Source organism: Ambystoma mexicanum, chromosome 1q (assembly GCF_040938575.1).
Source record: "Ambystoma mexicanum isolate Mex_15411 chromosome 1q, UKY_AmexF1_1, whole genome shotgun sequence".
In the NCBI taxonomy this organism is placed as follows: domain Eukaryota; kingdom Metazoa; phylum Chordata; class Amphibia; order Caudata; family Ambystomatidae; genus Ambystoma; species Ambystoma mexicanum.
In genome coordinates, this window is record NC_090922.1 from 127,330,941 (window position 1) to 127,354,263 (window position 23,323).

At 45.0% G+C, this 23,323-nt stretch overlaps 1 protein-coding gene across 1 annotated transcript in view; it reads left to right on the forward strand.

Moving 5' to 3' along the window:
* KLHDC4 (kelch domain containing 4) overlaps window positions 1-23,323 on the forward strand; it is a 461,477-nt gene that overhangs the window by 302,574 nt on the left and 135,580 nt on the right. Inside the window, exon 8 of the mRNA XM_069636170.1 lies at window positions 18,099-18,177. Coding sequence (XP_069492271.1) covers window positions 18,099-18,177 — 79 coding nt within the window. The remainder of the gene's footprint in view (window positions 1-18,098; window positions 18,178-23,323) is intronic.

Sequence of the window (23,323 nt, forward strand, 5' to 3'; positions counted from 1 at the left end):
TGTCCAGCTTCAGCTGCTTCAGAATTCTTTTACGGCAGATGGCGCCATGCATCGATGGCGTCGAGTCGATGTCCCTTTAAGGCCTCCGTCGAGGGTGACTTCTTCGGAAGATATATGTAGCACGAATGGCGCCCTTTGGCCTCAAATCTGTTTTTCTGCAAACAGCGTTTGCTTCGTGTGAAAATCAGCGCGCCTCACTGTGATGTTTGTTACTTTGAGCGATTGTCTTCAAACTCAACAATTATGTCTTCTTCATCTACACCGTGGACACCAAGTCCTGTTTCAAAAAGTGCAGAGATTGCGGTTCGAAGATGTCCCTAACCGACCCGCATCGAATCTGCCTGTGGTGCCTCGGGGAGGACCACGATACTACCATTTGCTCCAAGTGTCAGTCCACAAAGGAAAAAGCCTTGAAGGAACAGAAGGGGAAACTCAAGGTAGGCAAACCACTGAAGTCCCCTAAGCCCGACCTGCTAGGCCTTCGACCGATGAGTCGAGAGGCGACTCTCCTCAGCGGAAGAAGGCCGAGCGTTCCAGGTCTAGGAGTGGATCCCGTCACTCGCCGTCATCTGTGAAGAATGCAAAGAGGAGGCACCACAGGTCACCTTGGTCGACTTCTTCGTCTGATGGTTCCCCCGAAAGGGTTGCATGCCCTTTGAAAAAGTCTACTCCAGCAGAATGTGAAGCTTTCCGTGTGGAAATGCTAAAAATATTTGAGAAACAAAGTCGTGCTCCGACCGAGCCTTCTAAGGAAGCCAGAAAGCAGATGTCTCGGCCTAAAACTTGCGCGCCCTTGACCCTGGGTAAAAGACATGATCCTCATTGAGATCCCTTGAGGCCTGGATCTGAGAAATCGAAGGATCTCTCGAGACATGGGGAGAGGTCGATTTCGTAGACTCCTTTGAGACCTTCGACGTCGTCGGGGAAGATGAAGCCCATCAGGCCCTCGACACCTGCTAAACCGTCTCTGCTATCGACGCCACTCCCGTTGACGCCAGCTGCGGCAGTTTTGCCAGCTAAACCATCAGGACCAAGTGACCTTCCTAAAAAGGCACTGTCTTAGAAAACATTGACGACTTCGACAACGTCGAAGCCTCTGGTTTCAAAACCAGAAAAAATATATACTCCTCTCCCGAAGAAGGATTTTTTTCAAGTCTCTAACTTTCATTTTTGAGGAGGAAGAGCATTCAGATGATGAAGATGCCCCTTTCGGGCTTCAATACAGTACACCTAATGTGCCTGAATGCCTCATTTCAGTGGAAAGCAGAATGCTGCATCTATATGATTATTTGCACAATGCAAGTGGAATTGACACCTCTCCAGAACTGGAGTTCGGAAAAACAGAACCAGGGGAGCATGCCGATTCCTCTTACAGGCAGCTCATGTCTAAGGTTGTCGAATACATGGGTTGGTCTAGGCCTCCAGCACTCTGACTAAGATGATCTAACTGACATTCTGGAAAAGGGTCCACCTACTGATCCTGTTTTGCCTTTCCATGTGGCACTTCAAAAAAGGGTGGCCAGGATTTGGGAGTCTGTGGAAACTAATCCGGCAGTTGACAAAAATCTCAACAAAAAATACTGTCCCTCCAGTAGCGACCCCGGCTACCTGTCAAAGCACCCCACTCCGGAGAGTCTGGTGGTCAGGGCAGCTACGGCTACTTCAAAATAAGCAGCTGTCACGACTCTCGCCCAAAACCCACTCTGGCAAACCCATTGGCCAGGTGGAGTCAGGACTTGGGCCTCTAGAGCCTGGCATCCTCTTCAAAAGCCCTCATGGGGCCAGTCCTGGCGCCTATGGCACCAGGCTCATACACCATGAACAACAATGTGCTTGGGAACTACTTTATTGTATTGTCAGCCAACATGGAGGCATCCACATAGCTTGGTTCCTAAGAACCAAGCTAATCGGTCTAGTGTTTTGGGTGTGGCAGGCCTGGAACTACTTTCCGTGGTACTACTTTACCTGGGCTATATTAACCACACCCTGACTGCAGAACATGCTTCATGTTACTTTGCAGCTTGCAACGTGACGCTCACCGTGTCCAGCTATTCCCTCGAACCTCGGAGAAGCAGAACCTGCAAGGAGACAAAAGGAACATCATTAGCAGCAGCATCTTACCCGCAGTCTTCATCTTTAAACACTTGCAGCTACTGAGAACAGCTTCCTCGAATCTGCATGCCTCCCGGACAGAACGACCTGAAAGAGGAAGATAGAGGCAACATATAAGAAAGCTGTAGAGACGTTTACAAATTACGAACTGCTCAAAAGGCTTACCTGGCTAGACATTTACAAATTACGAACTGCTCAAAAGGCTTACCTGGCTGGTCGCCTCTCGGCTGGCACCACTCCGGACATTCCACTCGCGCTGAAGAACACCGCAACCTATAAGGAACGAAAACACAGGTTAGTAAAGGCAAGACTTTGTAGCGCTGCGCATAGCGCTTACTTACCGCATCATAGCGCTCTTAATGCGCCATCATTTACCAGCGGGGCTCAACCAAGCCAGTTCGCCGCGCTGAAGCTCTGCATACCTAAGGGAGAAAAAGAGACATTTTAAACAAAGAAAGGCATGCAGGATAGCAACAAAACTAAAGAACAGCAATAAGACCTACCTGAACAATATCAAACGGGCCGGCGTCAGTGAAGTAACTGGATCGCACTCGCCCATGAAAGACAACGCGCCCCTGCAAGGAAGGCAGGGCGGAGAGCGTGCCTAATTCTACCACAAGGTGAGGAGAGGGCGCCAGAGGGACTGAAAGCATACGAGGGTGGAGGGAGGATACTTACCCCCGTCGGTCAGTCTTCAACACAGTCCTCTTGTATTTTCAGGCAGAACCTTCCCCGCAGACCACATCAGGGCAAAGCTGAGAAGCATACCAGCGAGTAACCCAGCTGGGTGGCGTCCCTGTGGATACCTGGTGAGCGTAACAGCAGCATAACCTACCATCCCTCCTGATAGGGACGACAAGCACGTAGATGGATGGGCGAGAAAGGTATTTTCCGCAGGGAGCATGGCATTCAAATCTGCCAACTCCGCTTGTGCCCTTGCTAAGTTGTGGGAGTGCATTTCTATGGCGTCAGTGCCTATTCCGAAGGGAATGAAAGGGACGGCTTCCTAGCTATTGTTAAGGACGGCAAAAAAGCCATGTGCGAGTCCCTTAAATCTGGATTGGATTCTGCAGATAGCATCAGCAGGTCCATGGCTACCAGCACTGTGATGCAGATTTGTGTGGTTGCGAAAGTGGGGTTTTGATGTCTAGGCTAGACTTCTCAGCATGCCATTTGACGGGTCTCATCTTTTTGGCAGCAAGGCTGACGAGAACCTTGAGAAGTTGCAGACCTCTAAGGTGGCGGCCAAATCTTTAGGCTCCGCTGTTAGGAAACCTTAGCCTTTTCGTCGTAATGGACAAACTTGGAGGGGTAGATCTTTTTGTTACTACTGCTCACTTGGAAGGACGAGAGGAATGGCCAGTCAAAGAGGCCGAAGAAAATGTCCTTGCGGCGGACGAGGTAGAGGTGCTAAGCCAGCTCAAGCAGCAGCCTCTTTACCTTCGGCCTTTGCAACAGCCGCTACAAAACCACTCTGAGGGCTTGAGTCACAGCTCACCAGTGGGGGGCACACTCTCTCAACATCTAGAAGAATGGCGAGACATTACTTCAGATGCTTGGGCTCTGGAAACAATAGCCCACGGTTACTGCCTTCCTTTTATAAAAAAAAGCCTCTGAGTAATCCACCGGGTAAAACGCTCTTTGAGGATTCAAGATCCTCTCCCTGTGCAGGAAATGTTAACCATGCTAGAGAAAGGCGCTATAGAACCGGTGCCTGTAACGGAGAGGAACAAGGGTTGGTATTCCTCATATTTTTTGATCCCCAATAAGGACGGAGGACTGAGACCCATCTTGGACTTGAGATACTTGAACAACTTCTTCAGGAAGAACAAGTTCAAGATGGTCACTCTTTCTCAGATCCTTTAGGCCCTCCAACTTCAGGAGTGGTTGGTGTCATTGGACCTTTAGGTTGCTTATTTTCATTCATGTGCCAATCCATCTCAAGCACAGAAAATACCTGAGGTTCACGGTTGGCGGCTCGCACTATCGATTTCGAGTCCTGCCATTCGGGCTGACACCCGCCCCAAGGGTTTTCACCAAACTGATGGCGGTGGTGGCAGCGAGTCTCAGGAGAGGAGTATTCACGTCTACCCCTACCTGGACGATTGGCTGATCAGGGTGTTTTCTCCTGAACAAGCCCGGGATCATCTCAACGTTACCTGCCACTCTCTTTACAGACTGGGCTTCTCCCTCAAATACAAGAAGTCCCATATGACACCTTCCCAAAAACTCCAATACATCAGAGTTGTGATAGATACATCCTCAGGAAAGAGCTCACCACCCGAGGTGAGGGCACAAGACATTTTTTAGATCGTACCCAAATTTCAGAGTGCCCAAAGTCTTCTGGTCTTCGATTATTTTTTTTGTTGATTTTTTGATTTGATTTTTTGAGGTTGCTCGACCTTGGTGCCAGAAGCCCGCCTGAGAATGAGATCCCTTCAATGGGCTCTCGGAACACAATGGTCCCAATTCTCAGGAAAGATGTCGGACCGACTTAAGATTCCAGCCAGAGTCTCACAAGATCTTCTGTGGTGGGCCTGCGAGGAAAACATTCTGAAGGGAGAACCTTTTTTGGCAACCATGGCAGGAGATTACAGTACTGACAGACGCCTCATTTACAGGGTGGGGAGCCCACACCAACGATCTGACAGTCAGCGGTCGTTGGTCTCCATCAGAATCCAAACTACATATCAATCTTTTGGAGCTGGGGGCAATCAGACTAGCACTGAAGGGCTTCCTGCCCTCGGTATGGGGAAAGAATGTCCTGATGATGGACAAGGACAGTGGCCGTGTGTTACCTCAACAAGAGAGGTGGTGTAGGGTCACTACCACCGTGCAGAGAGGCAATACAGCTCTGGTATTTGGCAATTCAAGAAGGAATCTGCATATCGGCAGTTCACATAGCCCAGGAGGAGACCACGGTGGCGGACGGTCTGAGCAAGCACAGCAGAGTCTCTCACGAGTGGGAACTAGCTCACAAAGTCCTTCAAGAGATCTTTGCCTTTTGGGGAACCCCTCAGGTAGATCTGTTAGCAACCGGTGTGAACCGAAAGTGTGAGCAGTACTGTTCAAGGGAATTTGGGTTCTCCATCCAGAGGTCATGACTCTCAACCTTCACGCTTGGTTTCTGAAAGGCTGACATAGAAGGATTGGGACCTCCCAGATGATGTAATGGAGGTGTTGCTTTCGGCCTGGAGGCCAGCAACAAAATCATAGTACTGTTGCAGTTGGAATACGTTTGGCAACTGGTGCAGAGAAAAGAATGTTGATCCTTTTTAGTGTAAAACTCCGGATGTTTTCTCCTTTTTGCTTTCATTGGCAAATAAGGGCCTTCAAGTTGGCACAATTTTGGGCTACTTGGCAGCGCTGTCAATCTTTAAGCTATGGTCAGAAGAATGTTCTTATTTCAAGTTCCCACTGGTGACTCAATTTCTAAAAGGGCTCACTAATCTGTTCCCTTCATCTCCTTTTCAGGTTCCGGTTTGGGACCTTAACCTGGTTTTGAAATTCCTGATGTGTGCTCCATTTGAACCTTGGTAGCTCTAATAAGAGCCCGTAGAGTGAGCGAGTTTCAGGCACTTTCATCCAAGCCACCCGATAAGGTTGTTTTAAAGGTAAAACCCTCCTTCTTACCAAAGGTAGTTTTGGACTTTCACTTAAGTCAGAACATTGTTCTGCCTTCCTTCTATCCTCCACCTCATCCTGGTAAGGAAAAGGAAAGGAGAGTGTTACGTTTTAACATCTCCAGAATGTCAAATTTGAGAGTGGATAACCAACTTTTTATAGGATACAGAGGACACAGATTAGGCCAGGCTGTTTCCAAACAGTCCTTGTCTAGATTGAACATTCTTACTATATCTTAATGCTACAGGCCAGTAGGCAACGACCCCCCTGAAGGTTTTCGTGCTCATTCCACCAGGGGCATGGCTACATTTTATTTTATTTTTTTTATTTTTTTTATTGGTTTATAGACCTTTAAAAAACATTTACAAACAAACACAAACATACATCATACTTCATCTATCTCAAATCCGCCGAAAACTTCCGGCATTTAACTTCCCCAAAAGATCCTTTAGTCATGTTCCGCAGCCTGATCACCAGAGTCCACACTCAACCGAGTTTCAATTATTGCTAAAAAGTGTGTCAAAGGGATTAACAGTTTCAAGTCAATTCCGTTAAACACGTGACCCCACATTCGTCTGCACACAAAGACGGGTGACTTGCACTCCTAGGACCCAAATGCAAAGTTCTTTCACATCAAATATAGGTGCAAAATAACACTAAGTGCTTAAGTGATTCTTCTTCTTTTGTACAGAATCTGCACATAGGATTTAAGTTTTTGTTAGACCTCCACATTCGTAGACGCTCTTTAGTTTTAAACAAGTTTGTTTATTTATTTATTGTGCGCGCCAGACCCTGAGATAGCAGGGCGCATGTGACAAGAGGGCTTACAGCTTGGTTACAGAAGTTACAAGTTTACAGAACATGGTAGAACAATTTTCTTGGCTCCACAGGATAAAGGTTGGGCAGTAGAGTACAAGTACAAACGGTATGCAGACAACGGGTCATACAGCTGACGTTAGATAGTAGCAAATCTATATCAAGTACACTACATGCAGTAGGTGCATGGGGAGAATGAGGGTTACAGAGCATTCTCAGTGATCCATTTTATTGTGTTCTTTCTGAATTTGTTGAACGTTTGGTCAGATCTAAGTGCGTGCGGTAGGGAGTTCCACAATTGAGATGCCCTAACTGGGAAGCTGGACCCTCCAATAGTGGTCAGTTTAAATCTGGGCACTAGAAGGCGGTTGGGGCTGATTATTCTTGGTCTAGTGGAATTTTTTCTAGTAAATCGTTCTATTAGGTAGCTAGGGGCTTTGTTTAAGCATTTGTTGGTGAGGGAGGCAGATTTGAGGTTGATTTTTTTTCTTGGGTAGAGAGCCATTTGTGTTTGCGTCTTATTTCAGAAATATGTGCTCTTCTGGGAATACTTAGGACCGCTCTAAGAGCTTTATTTTGGAGCACTTGCATTTTGTTGATGGTTTGTTTAGATGCTCCTATGTAGAGGGAATTACAATAATCTAATTTTGAAAGGATAAGGGCTCTGGATAAGATAAGCCAACTGTCATCTGATAGGAATTGTTTCCCGTCTCGAATTAATTTGCATATATAGGCCGTGGATGAGGCCAGTGAGTTTACCTGTTTGGTAAGGGATAAGGTCGAATCGAGATAGAAACCTAGAGTTTTTACTTCTCTGGCGACCTTGATGGTGTTCCTATCTATGATAAATGCTGAGTAATTAGGGTTGAGTTTAGAGATGCGAGCTGTGGTGCCCAGGATGATGAGCTCAGTTTTGTCATCGTTCAAGCATAGGCCATGGTTGGCCATCCATGCCTGAATGATGCTATAGACTCTGTTCACCAAAGCCAGATCTTCCACATCCTCAGTAAGTGGTAGGAGAATCTGGGTATCGTCTGCATAATTGGTGTAGGTGACACCCAGATTGTCGAGATCATCAAAGAGTGGCTTGGTGAAGATATTGTAAAGTGTTGGCGAGACACAAGATCCCTGGGGTACTCCACAAGTGATGGGTATCGGGTCTGCTGCCGCTGAAGGGGAGAACACCCTCATGGTCCTGTCACTAAGAAATGACTGTATCCAGACTATAGCCTCCACTGAAAAGTGGGCCGCAGAGTCCAAGTGATTGCACAGGACTCTGTGGTCCACCAGGTCAAAGGCGGCTGAGAGGTCTAGTAGGAGTGCTAATTTACCCTCGTCTCTGAGTGAGTCTATTTGTGCCATTAAATCGATAAGGGCAGTCTCTGTGCCATGTTGAGGTCGGAAACCGGACTGGTGGGCGCCAAGGAGATGGTTCACCTCAAGAAAGTTCTGAATTTGGATGTATGCTACCTTATCTAGTATTTTTAGTAAGAAAGGCACTGTGGTGATGGGCCTGTAGTTTGTGGGAATGTTGGGGTCCAGGGTTTGTTTTTTCAGAAGGGGGAGTACCCAGGATTCCTTTAGGTTACGCGGAATTGTGCCAGTAGTAAAGGAGGCATTGATAAGTTTGGTGATGAAGGGAGCTAGATCTCTAGCAGCGTCCTGGATCAGTTGTGCTGGGCATTGGTCGCCTTTGCAATTGGATGGTTTAAGTGCAAGAATAGTTTTCTCTACCTCGAGCACTCGGACCTTAGAGAAGTTGAATTGGGTGAGTTCTTTGGGCTTAGGTATTGGTGTTTTGTTCAGGGGAGATTGGGTTTGGGCTGATAGTGAAGCTTTCTTTAGAGCAATTTTAGTTTGGAGGTTGGCCACTTTGTTGGTTAGTGCCAGCTGAATGTCTGTGCACCAGGTTTTATTTTTAATAGTCATCCTGTACTGCAATAGGGGTTTCCAATTATTTTAGAATAGAGAAGAGCTCCTTCATACTGGAGTTAGCTTGGGTGATCCTGTAGTTATACGTTTCTTGTTTGGCCAGGATGATATCCTTTTTGTATTGCGTTGAGATATTTATTAGATTGGTTTTATTTTCTGCGGTAGGATGTAGGTTCCATACCGTTTCGAGTTTTCTTTTCTGTAATCTTAGGTTTTTTAGGTGGGGTGTAAACCAAGAGTTAAGATGCTTTTTTGGTTTACAGTTCCTAAGTTTAAGCAGAGCAATGCTGTCGAGAGCAATGGTCATGGCATTATTGAATTCCTCCACTAGGAGGCCTGGGTCAGTATGGTCTGGTAAGGAGTTAAGATTAGGTAGGATATGGGGCAAGATATTGTTCGCTGTGATATTTTTCTTGTTTCTAGTTAATGTGAGTACGGCGAGGGGGGGTGTTGGAGCAGTGGGTCTTTTAGTATTGAGAGTAAAGGAGATTAAGTGTTGGTCAGTCCATATTTGGGGGGCAATGGCTGTAATGGAGATGTTACAGTTGTGACTGGCAATCCAGTCAAGAGTTCTCCCTTTGGTATGGGTGGACATATTCACTTTCTGCGTGAAACCTAGTTCTGTCAGGGTGTTGGCTACAGAGGTGACCTGGTGATCATTGTACCCTAGGTTAAAATCTCCTAGCACTAGGGTTTGTGAGGAGTTTTTTAGCTTCTCAGAGATAACAGTGGTAATATCTTCATTGAAGGTGCTTATTGGGCCTGGGGGTCTATAGAGGAGATGGATATTTAGTGTTTGAGAGTTGGCGGTGGGTAGTTTAATGGAAAGGGACTTGCAGGATTGAAGGTTAGGTGTAGAGGTAATTCTCATGGAGAGATTGGTTTTGGCGATGATCGCTATTCCTCCACCTCGTGCATCTAGTCTGTCAGCTCTAAGGATAGTGTAGTTGTCTGGGACTGCTAGCGTTTGTGCTGGACCTGCTGCCTCGTGGAGCCAGGATTCAGAAATGGCGATGAAGTCAAGGTCATTTTCCAGGATAGTGTGTGCTATGTCTGTAGCATGAGCAACTAAAGATCCAGCATTGATTAATGCTCCTTTAAGGTCGGGTTCTGGCTGTGGAGTAGGACGCAGGTTGGCGGTGGCAAGTCAGTTAGTGGTGGGCTTATTTCTTTTAGGGTGGGGTTTGCGGCTAGAAAGAACGGTGGTTGCCAAAGGAGTAGGTAGTTTTGGTCGAAGGTGATCTAGGTTAATGTTGTATTTATTGACCGGTTTGAATATTTTGGGTAGTCGTGCCCAGAGTCTGTGGTTTCTCTGTGCTGTGTTGCAAGAGGATTTGGAGATAGGTTGCATATGAGAGGCTCCTAGGCCCTCTGGGGGCAGTATGGAGGGCATGGTGATGTAGACAGTAGTAATAAATAGAGCTATCAGATTAATGGATGATACACAAGAGACTGCGGTTGGTAGGTAAGAGTACATAGTGTTGTGGCTAGTCGAACTGGGGCCTGCTAGTACATGCATCGATCGAATATTAGACAGCATAGGGCTAGATATTCGGCCGAGTGGGCTAGGTATGGGCAAAATAGGCTAAGTGCAGTAATCAAATATTGGGCAGAATAGGCTAAAAGCAACAATCAAATATTGGGCAAAATAGGCTAAAAGCAACAATCAAACATAAATACGAAATAACATAAAGCGTCTACGTGCAATAGGGTCCGGTAACACTGTGATATAGCGTTGAGCTTTGTTAAAGGCACGTGCTTCAACAGGCACTTCTATCATCAATGTCGCCATTGCTCTTTGTGAGCAGGTTCGCTCCCAATCAAGGCGCCAAATTTTCAATTTTGCAGCATTAGGATTTTCGTGGAGCATGGTTATCTTGATGTCAAATTCTGCCAACAAACATTCGGATCTATGCATCCACATTGACACCAATTTCTGTTTGAATTTCAAACTGTGGGATGTTGTCTCGGGCGCGAGTCTTGCAAAACAAAGATAACAGATTCCAGCAAATCCTTGCCTGAAGTGATATAATAGATAGTTCATATCTTATAAATGATGTCTTTGTCCCCCTCCGTAAACCCAGAACCTTCATCCAAAATTGATTCTCCAAGGAAGACCATACTTTGTGGGAACAGCCCAACGCATTTTCGGCCCCATAGATCAACACTGGAATAACTTTTGTTGGTAAAACAGCTGCTGTGGTTCAAGTGAAAATTTCCCAAATTTCTTTTTCATGATTAAAGCTTGACTCGCTAGCTGAGCACATTTCCTTTTTGCGTCTGCTATCCATGGGCCATCGTTAATACAGGAGCTTATTACCATTCCCAGATATTTTACGCTTTGTGATTTCGTCATCAATCCTCCACCTAAGAACTGATTTAGCTTTTTTTGCTCCTTTTCGAGGCTCCCCCTCTCAGATTCTTAAGTACTAAGATCTCACATTTGTTTGTGTTAATCAACAGCTGATTCTCTTTTACGTAACACTGAATGGCATCAAGTTTCCTTTGCAAGCCGACAGGTGTTAGGTCCATCATGACTAAGTCGTCGGCATATAGGAGCCAGCTTACATGCGATTTGTTTATTTTAGGCGGGAATGAATTTACTTCGTCTATCGAAATACCTATATCAGATATAAACTGGCTGAATATAGCTGCAGCAAGAGGGCATCCTTGTTTTACGCCGTTGTATGTTTTAATTGCAGTTGACAATAACCCAGATTGATCTAATCGGATCTTAATAGATGTATCTGTGTGAAGCTCCCGAATTGCTGCTGCTAGGTCTTCGGGGCACCCCCAATGTTGCAATTTAGACCACAGAAGGTCCCGATCAACAGTATCAAAGGCACTTGAAAAATCGATAAACACCAGATATACTGTTTTCGTATTTGATTTCAGAGCCTCCATTTTGGTCAGGTTGAGTAGCAAGAGGTTTAAGGAGCAACCTACTTGTTTAACAAAGCCAGCCTGTCGGGCATCTACATGCAGTTTTTACAGCCCACTCTACCAGTTTTTGCTGCAGAATAGTTGCATAGATTTTACCCAATACGTCTGGCAATGCCACCGGCTGATAGTTTTTTGGGTTTGATTTATCCCCTTTTTTAAATATCGGTACGATAATTGCTGACTTCCATGATTTCGGGGACCGGCCCAGATTATTTATTCTTTCGAACAAAGCCACACAAATCTCGGCCCAAATCTTGGGGTGCTGTTTAATGGTATAGTTAGTGAGGCCGTCCGGGTCCGGGAGCTCTCGAGTTTTTAGCCTTCATGATTATAGTCACAATATCGTTTTTACAGATAGTAAGTGATCGTGGTGGAAAGCTCGATACATTCCCGCTATCAGCGGTCTTATTTCCATTATACAAATCTTCAAAATGAAAAATCCACTCTACTTCACTCACCAAGCACATTTGCAGGGATTTTTGAGGGGCCTGCATGTTGTTAAGGCCCCAGAAGTCCTGTGTGTTTTTGTTCTTTAGTGCTGATAACATTACTTCGGCGTCATTTTGTATAGTCAAGTGTAGGTGGGACTTTACCCAGTTCTTATATCTCTGTTTTATGGCTCTGATTTCCGACTTACGAGCCTCTAGATCCAAAGGTTTCGCATGACGAATTACACGTCTCATCAGCCGTTTGTTTTTGAATCTCTATATCGAACCAATGTTTACGAGCAAAGTTCGAATTTTTCAGCTCCACATTCTGAATTTTAAATTGTAGTAATAACTGATAATATTCCATTTGAGTACTGTGCTGGCAATAGGCAGATGGCAACTGGACAACCTCATGCTCCTCCAAACGTAATCTGACCCTATTTGCTTCAACCAAGACATTGTATTGCCACCTCGAGGTTACCTCCTTCAGTGACGTTACAATTTCAATGGTTAGCATGTTTGGTCATTGCTGTTTTCCTTCTTGATCTTAAACGATTTAATTCGGGCGTGCAAGTTGGGAGACACAAACACGTAATCGATTGTGGATGCTGAATCAGCGCGATGCCAAGTTGTTGCCGGTGGCGCATCACCAAGTGTGCCCATTCAGCATTTGCAGTTGCCTTGAATCCATTTCTTCCAACCATTCATTAGGTAGGATCTTTTTATCCTCCGCCACTGGTTTAAGAAGGTCAATATTTAAGTCTCTACAAATCATAATATTGGCCCTAACCTTAGACTCGTACAAATGATCCAGTATTGCTGAGATCTGCTCTAAAAATTCTATTTGGCCTGCCCTCTGATGATTCCAATACACATTTAAGAGTGTTATTTCATCAGTGTCCTCAGCACACAGCGTCCGTCTTACAATCGTAGTTTCTTGAATGAATGGGGAGTGGTTGACAGACTTTGCGATCCTAAAGACTGAGGCCCTGTCAACCAATGTTACCAGTCCTGCCATCGGACGCCCTTTCTCCAGTTTTATTGCAGGGTTCAAGGCCACTTCATAATCACATGAGATTGGAACTTCAGTTAACCATGTTTCCTGCAAACAATGTTCAGGCCGTCCAGCCAGTTCAGGTTGAACAGATGCATTAAGCCACGCGTATTCCAAGAGGCAACTGTACACACGCCTGAGGTAGTCTTTTCTTGGCATTATTGTTGGGCGTTCCGATTGAGTGTTGCAGCTAACCAGCCCCATTCTCCATTGACCCCATTACATTTGGACTACTGATACCACTGTCTTGCTGCCCTCCTGAGCCTTTGTTTCCACATATAGTGATTCTTATGTCCATTTTATTGGCAACAGGTAAACACCCCTCCTCATTCATCTTTAAGGCAGAGTTTCTTCTAGCGATCTGTACAATTTCACAATTGAGACTCGCTGACTGCCCAGTTTCAACTTTCCTTACCTCGATGGACTGGGGGCAAACATTCTCCTCTTTATTTTGAAAGCGTAACACCGAACTCTGCTGCAGACAATTTAGCGTATCAGAGTTGACCCCAAAACCCGGATTAGGTTGATACATACGAGGTACTTCCAGCTTATATACTTCAAACCCCAGCGAAAACAGTGCTACGTTGGCGTCAAGAATTGTGGTAGCTATCAGTGACGAAGACACATGAAGAATTAATTTGTCATTCCGTCTTTCATTGGGGAATTCAACAATCCTTAAATCGTTAGACGTTATTGCGCGTAGAATCAGCTTATCTTTAGAGTCAAGATGTTCAATCATTACCTTGATATCTGGCGTCTTGTTGTGCTCTCCTCTTGCTTGGCTTCCTTTAGTTACTTGAAGTTTTGCGCATATATCTTGTTGGTCACCTGTTAGGTTCTTGTTCGAATTTTTATTGTTGACACCACCTAACGCCCTTAGTGCATCCTGAATGCCGGGGGCCTTCACATCCGCTTTCCCATTCGTATCAATTCGATAGACCTCACCTTCTTCGGGCTGTATGCTATTTTGAGTAGAACATAGCTTCAACCTCTTTTCATACGTTGTCATGAACGGTGGATTTACCGGGGCAGTCGGTCCCGTCTCTAGGCTTGCTGGTTCGTTAACAAAGCGATAAGTTCTGACTCTTTTGGTCCAGACAGCAGGCTGTGTTACGACCCTGTCCTCTTGACATGCAGCCGTGACTTCAACCACAGAAGGACACCCCTCTGTATCGTCAGGGTGTTCAGTACCGATGTACTCAGGTGCAATTGCAGAATTTGTTTGCTCATGCGTGTTTCTCACGCGTGACATTGGCAGAACGATATCTGTAGCCTCGTCTTGCTCCACATCATCATATGTGGACATATTTAGAAGCTCAGCCGATATGTCATTAATTGGTTTTGTCTGCATCCATCACAACTCGATGAGGGGCCACTTCCTTTGTCGTATCCAATTGATGTGTACTTTCTAATTGTACGGGTTTAATGGCGTCCTTGGTCACAATTTGCACTAATTTTATGTTCCTCAGGAACTTCCTTGCTCCTTTATTTGTATTCATTTTTCTGGCCGGCAAGTATCAAGTATTTCGATAATTTCTTTTTATTTTTTTACTAGGCTTCATAGGTTTAGTTTTTGATTCTGGTGGTTTTGTAGTAGTCTGAGGACCCCCCCCCCCCCAAAAATAGAGAATACGTTCAGCTTCTCTACCCCTTGGCTCGCAGTTGGCATGCTTTTCTCCATAATTGTCTGTGGTACCATATTAGAAGCTGTTGCTATTTGGTCATCAATGCACATTTGTCTCTTACATGCTCTGGCCTGCTCAAAAGCAGTGGTAAATCACATCTCAACGATTTTCTCACACTCTGATGAGGTACTGGTGGCCCGTCCTTGTTTGTAGATGAATTATCCAAGTTTTTTGAGACGTAGCGGCATGCACATAGCACTCGGAGACAGTGAGGGCGATCTCACGACATTGCAGAGCTATCGTAGACAATACAGAACCTGGGGAGGCACCCTCAGCTTCACTGTGTGCACCCACAGGGGCTCCACCAGAGGATCGTGGCGTCTCCCTGGGGCACTCAGCTAGAGACCGCTTTGTAACCCTTCTTGATGCACTCGTAACACTAGATTCATTACGTTGGGGGAGTCCTACTAGTCCAAGTCCCTCGTATTTAAATAAGTGCTTCTCTTGCCACTTCTGCCAACAGTTTTTTGTCAGTAGAATCATTTCTCTTTTGGTCACACAATGATTTATAGGCTGCGTCTAGACTTTTCAACCCTTCATGATTAGTAGACGACTGACTACATATTTGTTCTAGGTGGCCCACTTTGGTGTTCATTAGAGCCATCAGTGTTGTAAGATCCTTCGAAGTGTCGTTCAAATTTTCATATAGCTTCATGAAGGGAGCCAAGGAAATCGCCAGAGAGGATATTATCGTGGCTTGTAACTCAGATGTTGGCCTAGACTCATTTGGCTCTACGTTACTGGCCTGAGTGTCCCGCTTCCTCCCCTTCCTATTAGCAACCTCTAGGGAATCACGACGATCATCACACCTGTGAACCGTCGCCCCGCCCTTGAGTTGCAGCATGGTCATGGCCGCTGGCAAATCAACAGACTCCTTCACCATTCCTTGAGGTATGCAAAATACTTCATCGTTGAATTCTTTGTTAGGTTTCAATTCAGACATGTCTGTTCAATGAATCTGCGAGCTTGTACTTGGAGGCTTACCTAGATTCGGTTCTACACCCACTGAACTTAACAGCACCTCTTCGCCGTGCCCAGCCACTCCGACAGCTTTCGTCGGTGTATGGGTGGATGAAGAAATGGAAATCCATACGTTTGATTTACTGCTAGTGTGAGCTTCTTGATTGGGACTGGCCGCGACAGGCACACCCCCCAAGCCCTCCACGCCGCCCTCTGCCGTCACTTCCTCAGCCCCTAACGCGGCTGCAGTGCCGCGTCCCCTGCCCGAGGGCTCTGCCTCCGCACCTGACGACAACAGTGGGCCCCCGACACTGGGCAAGTCTCCATCCACCACTATGATGCTGTAGTTAATAATTGATGACTTATTATTGGCACTTATGTCGCCAAGTGCTGGTCTGGGTCCAGTTGATGCAAAAACGGCGTGTTTATATATTCGCTGCCGTGAATGTTGCCCAAGTGAACACCGGCACCAAATGGACGCGTACCCAAAGCAATGCATGGATCCAACTCGACACACACTCTGCTCGAATCTGACAGCTCACTTGAGCTATGATTAGCGCCCCCAAAGTAAGATCGCTGGTGAAAACGTTTAGTTCCTCACTCGTTGAGTTACAGGAATAAAAGCGACTTACTTTCACGGGTGTGGTCCGCTGAGCCACGCTACTTTCTTTCTTGTGTCCTGGACGCTCGCGTTTCTTCTGCGGCCGTGTTCTAAGCACGGGTGTAGCCTGTGTATACATTGTTCTGTGGATCCTGCGCACAGAGTCTTACATCGCCCGGCGTCACTCACCAAATAGCCTAACAGCAAATGATTCCAGCCCTTTCGCCGCAGGGCTTACATCTACAGCCCTTCAAAGGGGCGTTCCTATTAGGAATATCTGTGATGCTGCAACGTGGTCATCAATACACACGTTTACAAACCATTATTCTCTGGATGCTTCCCATTCTCAAGACGTTGCCTTTGGTAAGGCAGTACTTTGCTCTGCCCTGGAAAATCCTTGATATATAAATTCTACACCCTCCACCTTTCCTAAATACTGCTCTGGCAGTCTGTCAAAGATGAGGAATACGTTGGCGGGCACAATCCATACGAAGAACAAGTTACTTACCCCTGGTAACGTTCTTTCGACTGGATGTGTCTCCAACGTATTCCGCAAATAAATAATTGTGATGTTCTGCGAAGGGACCTGCTCCATGTACCTATCCTTTCCGTAAGCATTTTTTTTTTTGACCTGCACTTCATCATGCAGGCTCAATTTTGAAACTCTGTTTCAGAACTTCTTTGCACAATTATCCTCTCTGCCTTTATCGGGTTGAGTTTAGGATTAAGATTTTCTTTTTCTTAAAAGGTTTGGAGTCATGTTTAAATCCATATATTTATTTACATCACTATGATAGTTTAGTTGACCTGCAGTGAAGTAGTTAAAGAACTAGTTGAGTCTACAGAGCTGAAAATATGTCCCCCTCAGGCCAGGAAAGATCTCAGCAGGCCCTTTATTCAGCATGGCTAATATGTGGCCTCTGTTTGCAATATGATGGACAAAACCTCCCGTCAACCACATTCTTATTTTTAACAAATATTTCCAAAGGTCATTTTAGCAAGAATTTGTTTAGTGACTCTGGACGTAATGCCACACTATTTCCTAAAACTGAGCTTTTTACTTTCAATCAGCTCCAAATATGTCACTTATGAGGCCAAAATAACACATCTCTTCAGGTGACCACACTGTGTAAGCCATAGATCAACCTCCACCCTTCTTCTTTTAGTGCAGCAATATTTGCTATTTCCGTTTGCCAACTCTATCACACCTTCACTAAATCCTCCCTCAAATGCTAGACAGATTGTTTTGTTTATGTAATATGTTTGATATAATTGTCATTTGTCTTCAAAATTCTGTTTACGATACATGATATCGATCTAAATTTGAGTGAAAAATAGCATTTTTAAACAGCATTAATCTGAATATGCTCCCACTCCCATATCCATCGTTGTTCAAGTGTCGTGCAATCCCTGTGGTGGTGGTGGTGTGCTTATGTGTCTTGGGTGTTTAGTGTACTGATACAACTAAAAAGACAGTCTCAAAAGTGTGGTGGGCTCCCTATGGCAGACTAACCACGAGAATGTATTGTTTACAGGCCATTCCTTATGAGTCACCATATCACATTGAGATGTGGCATTAAGGGATTGGATAATACCCACATGATGCCACTACTGTCTTGTCTCCTCTGTCTTGTTACTGTGCTAGATGGGTACTAGCAATCATAGGTCTGTAGGCTTGCTGCACAGAAGTCAAATTGGAAATGTTGAGCCGGGGGACGATAGAGGTCTGGGGGGCCAAAAAGAGAATGGTATGACTAATGCTGGCAACTGTAGAAGGATAGGCGTCCCTTTGCCTTATTAAATAATACAAGAGTGGCTTCCATGAATACAAGGTATATTGGGGACAAAGGGATGTACAGAAATCTTCTTGAACGAGTACATTGTTAGGAGGCGATACACTGTCAAGTTCTTTAATAAGTTTGCTTCTCTTTGTTCCACCACAGAAAGTGAAGAAGGATGTTGACAAGGGCACACTCCATACCGACATGTTCTATATGAAAAACGACGGCAAAGAAGGTGAAGGTACGGAAGAGCTAAGGCTGCTCCTCTGAGTTTGAGTTTACTTCATAAGAGGTATCTAGCAGTTTACCCTTTGGAACATTCATTGCATCACCAAGCCCCATACAATCTGCTCATGTAGTGATTTGAGTAGTATTCATAGGAGGAACAATAGTAAACCATTTACATACAAAAACATTAAAAATCACTATGCATGCAGGTCAGTATGTTGTGAATCCAGAGCAGGAATAACACAACTGGCTACCAATTGGACATGGACCGGTACAGCAGATGCCACCTTGGCCTGGTTAAGGCTTTAGCCAATCCTTTACTCCTTAAGTTGGTGCCAAGAGTTTGTGAGCATGAGGCGAATAGTATGAACGCCATTACTCGATTTTAACTTTTCAAGGAGAGCAGCCTGCTTGGAAACCAACAGTGCACATTGCAAGGTTCCACTGTCATGTACTTTGCTCCAGTACAACTTTAATGTTTATTTTAAAGGTTTCATACCACTGTAACCAGGGGTGGGCTGGGAACCAAAAGGAGGCCCTGGAAATAATTTTCAAAGTGGCCTGATTTTACACATTTTCAGAAATCCCAACAGTTTTCCTATGGGATAATTTGGAAATACCACACAAGGCCAGTCCACCACTGACTGTAACAACCCAATGATGGGTATAGAATCGACTTTGTGGTGGCACTGCCTTACTGGATCTTGAGAGCCAGGGTCTTCAAGTTGCACAGATTTGCTAAAATTATTCTCGCCCTCTGCTTGATGGCCCTCTGGCGTTTTTTTAGCTCTGCTCTTGGTTCTCCCCTTAGAAGCTGGGTCATGCGCACAGCAAGGACGCGCGCTGTGTCAGGCGGGAGAGCGTTTGTTTAGGGATGCTAACTAGTAATTAAGGCAGGTTCTCTTGCCGAAGAGCAGATGCACAGAGCCTGTCTAACCTCAGAAGGGAGGCCTGGGCACCAGATGAGCTTCTCTCCAGCTACGGCTTAACGTGATGAAGATGTATACCGTCTTCTGATTATCGTATACACATTTTCAGTCAGCCCACCATGTGAGGGCTTTTGAAGTGAAAATAGTATTTTGAATTAAATACAGAATTTTCCTGCTTTCATTAAAAAAATTCTGTTTCGACAACATTTTCATCCACCATTCATGAATAATTATATAGTCATTAGAAGTATATGCATTTCTTGATTTGTTATATCCAAACCGTGCAATAATTACATTTAAAGTTTGCTGCCAAGTGACTTCTTTAAAATGATGTACGTATATATGTATGCTATAAATTGCCTGTGTACCAGAAATGCACACAAGCACATTTTTCACTTTACTGAACATTCCAAATGTTGAACATTACACTATCAGCCTGAACCCAACTGTTGTATCCTCCTCCCCTCAGGCCCATCTCCCTACTGGTCCATCATGTGCATGGCACAACTGATCTCTAAAATCTCCCTCTTTGGGCTGACCTGTGTCATTTGTGCCAATGACAAGCCAATCATTTTCAGATTAATTTGAAATATCAGTGACGTTGCGTTAGTTCTCTGTATCATCCACACAGCATTAACATCTGCATGGTTAGGAACCACCTCAAACTCAACACTGACCAACACATTTTGCATTTGTCCTGCATAACACCACCCTTGGCCTGATTTAAGAGTCTGAATCCTTACACCTCCCCTGTTAGGGTTGTTAAAAATCTGGACATGATCATAGAAATAGATCTTTCCATGAAGCCAAACATCAACACACACACACGCGCACATGTACTAGGCTGCACCATGCCCTTCTATTACAACCTTGGATCTTCTCCCACTGCATCAGAATACTGCATCATCAGATCACTGCAACAAACCACGACACCCAAATGTACCTACGAACATAATTGCAGAAAACTGATTGCAACGTTCACCAATCGTTTGCTGACACTGCCACTGCATTTCAAACATTGCCCAAGACCTACTCCTACAACCCCACCACGGAGGCGCATACACCATCCCTTCACTTTCCTCTGTCCTTCTCTCCCCTCCTTTCTCTGTCCCTTTCCCTCACTCTCCACTTTTCTCTCGCCCTCCGCTGAAGCCATACAATACAAAAACGTGCCCAGATCACTACACCTACTTACACACATCACAGCAGAAAACCTACTGCACTAGACACACATACGCACAACATCTTCACACATTACCAGCAATGTCCACAGGATATTCATGCACTACACTCTCCAGACCAACCACCACTCATACACCTAAACTCGGAACGCATGTTCCTCTAAAACACAGGCAGTACCAAGGGATCAATCCTAAAAACATTTTTTTTTTACTGAACCCAATAAAATTGATAATAGTTTAGTGATATAAAGTAGTAAAATATTTTCACAAAACATTTTCTTCTTGAGCATCTCTCCCTTGGAGTGCCTGGGTTCTCGTCATGTTATGATGAGCTATTTATTCTAGTTCATTTATTCCCTAGTCTGGTATTTACCCAGTGCACCTGAAGTTGCATTAAATTATACTTATTGTTTACATTTTATAAAGTGGTAGTGCATCCCTACCTTTTCTCCTGTCCTCTAAAATGCAGACTATACCCTCTATCTGAAGACACACGGGTGCTGGGGAAGGTCGCAAGACCTGCCATTTTGTTGGGATATACCCTGACAGTAACCCTCAAATTACCAGTCTGTAATATACTAATTTGCTATAGTCACACCGATTGGGATGGACATTCCCAGATGTGGGTCCTGTGCCTGCTGGGCCTAGAGACCCATGCTCACTAATGAGGCTCAACAAGGCTGAAACATGTCTGCGGAAGCATGTGGTGTCGTGCAGAAGGGATGTGACGAAGCAGTTTGGGCTGCACTGCCCCTTTTGGGGTGGGACCAAGCCTGATTTGCATACAGTCGTTCCCCTTTTGTAATGGCTTGGCAAGCGAAGAACGGTTCTCTGTAGGGTTGCCCAGAGCAATGCCAGAGCTTAAAATTAATTCTAAACCTTCCAACCATCACCTCTTTTTTGTTTTGCTGTAATACTCTTAAGACTTATATTCCTGTGCCCATTAGACATCTGCCAGAGTGCACAGGTAGAGCAAATGGCATACATTTACCTTTGAATTTATCTCATAACCACTTATCCTGTGTTAAAAATCCTGTCAACCTATAATTATGAAAATCCATATACACTAAACTTTAGACCAGGGGTGGGAAACTGATAATGAGTGGAGCCAGTGCACTTGTAAAAAAATGTAGCGTCAAGAGTACCATTTGGTTTAGCATGCATAGTCATTTTTCATAGTGTACTTTGACAAGGAGCAAAGTTTATTCCCGAACCCTGAGTTAAGTCATGAAAGTGTCTGAGGACAGAGACGTAGAAGCATTTTCTGGTAGCAATTCCTAACTCAGATTGGGCAGAACGATGTACGATCTTTTGCAACCATCCTCTTTTGGATGCATAGGGCTACATAAAGACTACTAAATTATTTAAAGTAGATATACATGAAGAACTACTGGCTGTGAGGCAAATGCAGTATAGGCTGAATGGGAGGTAAACATCTGGACAATATATCAGACACATTTATTCAGTTGTAAATGTTCTTAGTTCTAAAGTCTTTTAACCTGTTAAGTGCTACTGATGGTAGATGACTGTAGCCTGCACTATAATGCAATGTAAAATGCTCTTGTATAGCACACCTGTGAATAGTGAATATATATGTCATTCTATGTGGGTAATGGTCTGGCAAAAGACTGTGAAAGTGCTTCTTCCAGATGGAAGATCCCAAAGTTGATTAGTTGTTCAGTGCCACAGGGACCCGTTTGGAATATGGTGCTGGATGGAGCTAGAGAGGTGAGCGTGGGCTCAGTTAGTGTGGTGTATGAGTAGGCAACTTGCTGCTATGGCTAGTTGGAGCAATTCCCCATACGTTTGAGAAAGAAGGTGGAGCTCCAGGGACCTACGGCGCCAGACCACTACCCAAAGAGCCTCCCAGAAGGAAGGTGGATGGAGCAGGATCCCTTGGTGTCTACATCCCCTGATACAAGTAACAACACTACATCTTACCCGGGGTATGAGGCTGTCAACCTTTGGCAAAGACTAACATTCCCAGAAGGTCCTGTTGCTGCAGGAAACAGACCGCCGAGCTAATCCACTGACTAAGACGGTTTGCCGAGTGGCATGTCTATGGATAAGGAAAATGAAGTACCGTGGAGAACAAGCCGCTCCCTTCCCTCACAGCTGGAGGGGAAATTCACGCTTGCTTGCCTGTAGTCTTTGCTGAACACTGCAAAGCAAACTGTAATGAGTGAGGTTGGGTCTTGGACTCAGCCCAATATTCTGCAGACTACTTTGAAAGGGACTGTATAGACAGAAGCCTGAGCTTTCTGCCAGAAAGCCCTCCAAGGAGAGCAGGATAGATCATGGCAAGACCTGTGGCAAGAGGGTTAAATCTACTGTCTCAGGTGAGATGGGCGAAGAATATGTATCTGTCCATCAAACCCAGTGGCTGACAGAGGAGCAGGCCCAACTTTGAATTATCCAGTGGTTCGGCGAGGATCAAGCCCAAGTTTTAATTATCTACCAGGGGCAGGTTAAATAAATATCCTTGCGCTGTATTCTGAGGTGCACAATAATCAATTTTTTAATTGAGCAAGTGAAGAGAGCTGGTGAAAAGGGCACTGGACCACATGAGAATTAAAGCCCCTTACAAGCTACGACTAATCTAATCTAGACCTCTGGCACGACAGCAAAATCTGCTACCGTGTCCCTCAAGGGAGAAAAGAGAATTTACTCTTTCAGCCCAGTAGTTTAGTCCAAGTTTACATTACCCATGAACACCCAGAACTAGAGTAAGGGGAAAACCACATTGCTTTCAAGCTGAGCACCTGAAAGCTGAAGCCAGGAAAGCCTGAACTACTGTGTACTACCAAGGGCTTCTTATACTAAAAGAACTGCTTATGACTGTTGTTCTAGATCGAAGCTGGACTTTTATGATGGGTGTTAAGCCAGAATTCTTACTCTGGGGACTGTATGCCAATTTCTTTGGTTCCGCTCACGTTTTTGCTTTTTTCTCCTGCTTTTTTTGGTTGCTTGATCTTTTTGGTGGCCAGAGAGACTCTCCTGAAGTCCCGCTGCCATTACATCCTTTTTTACATTAGGTAAGGCATATGGT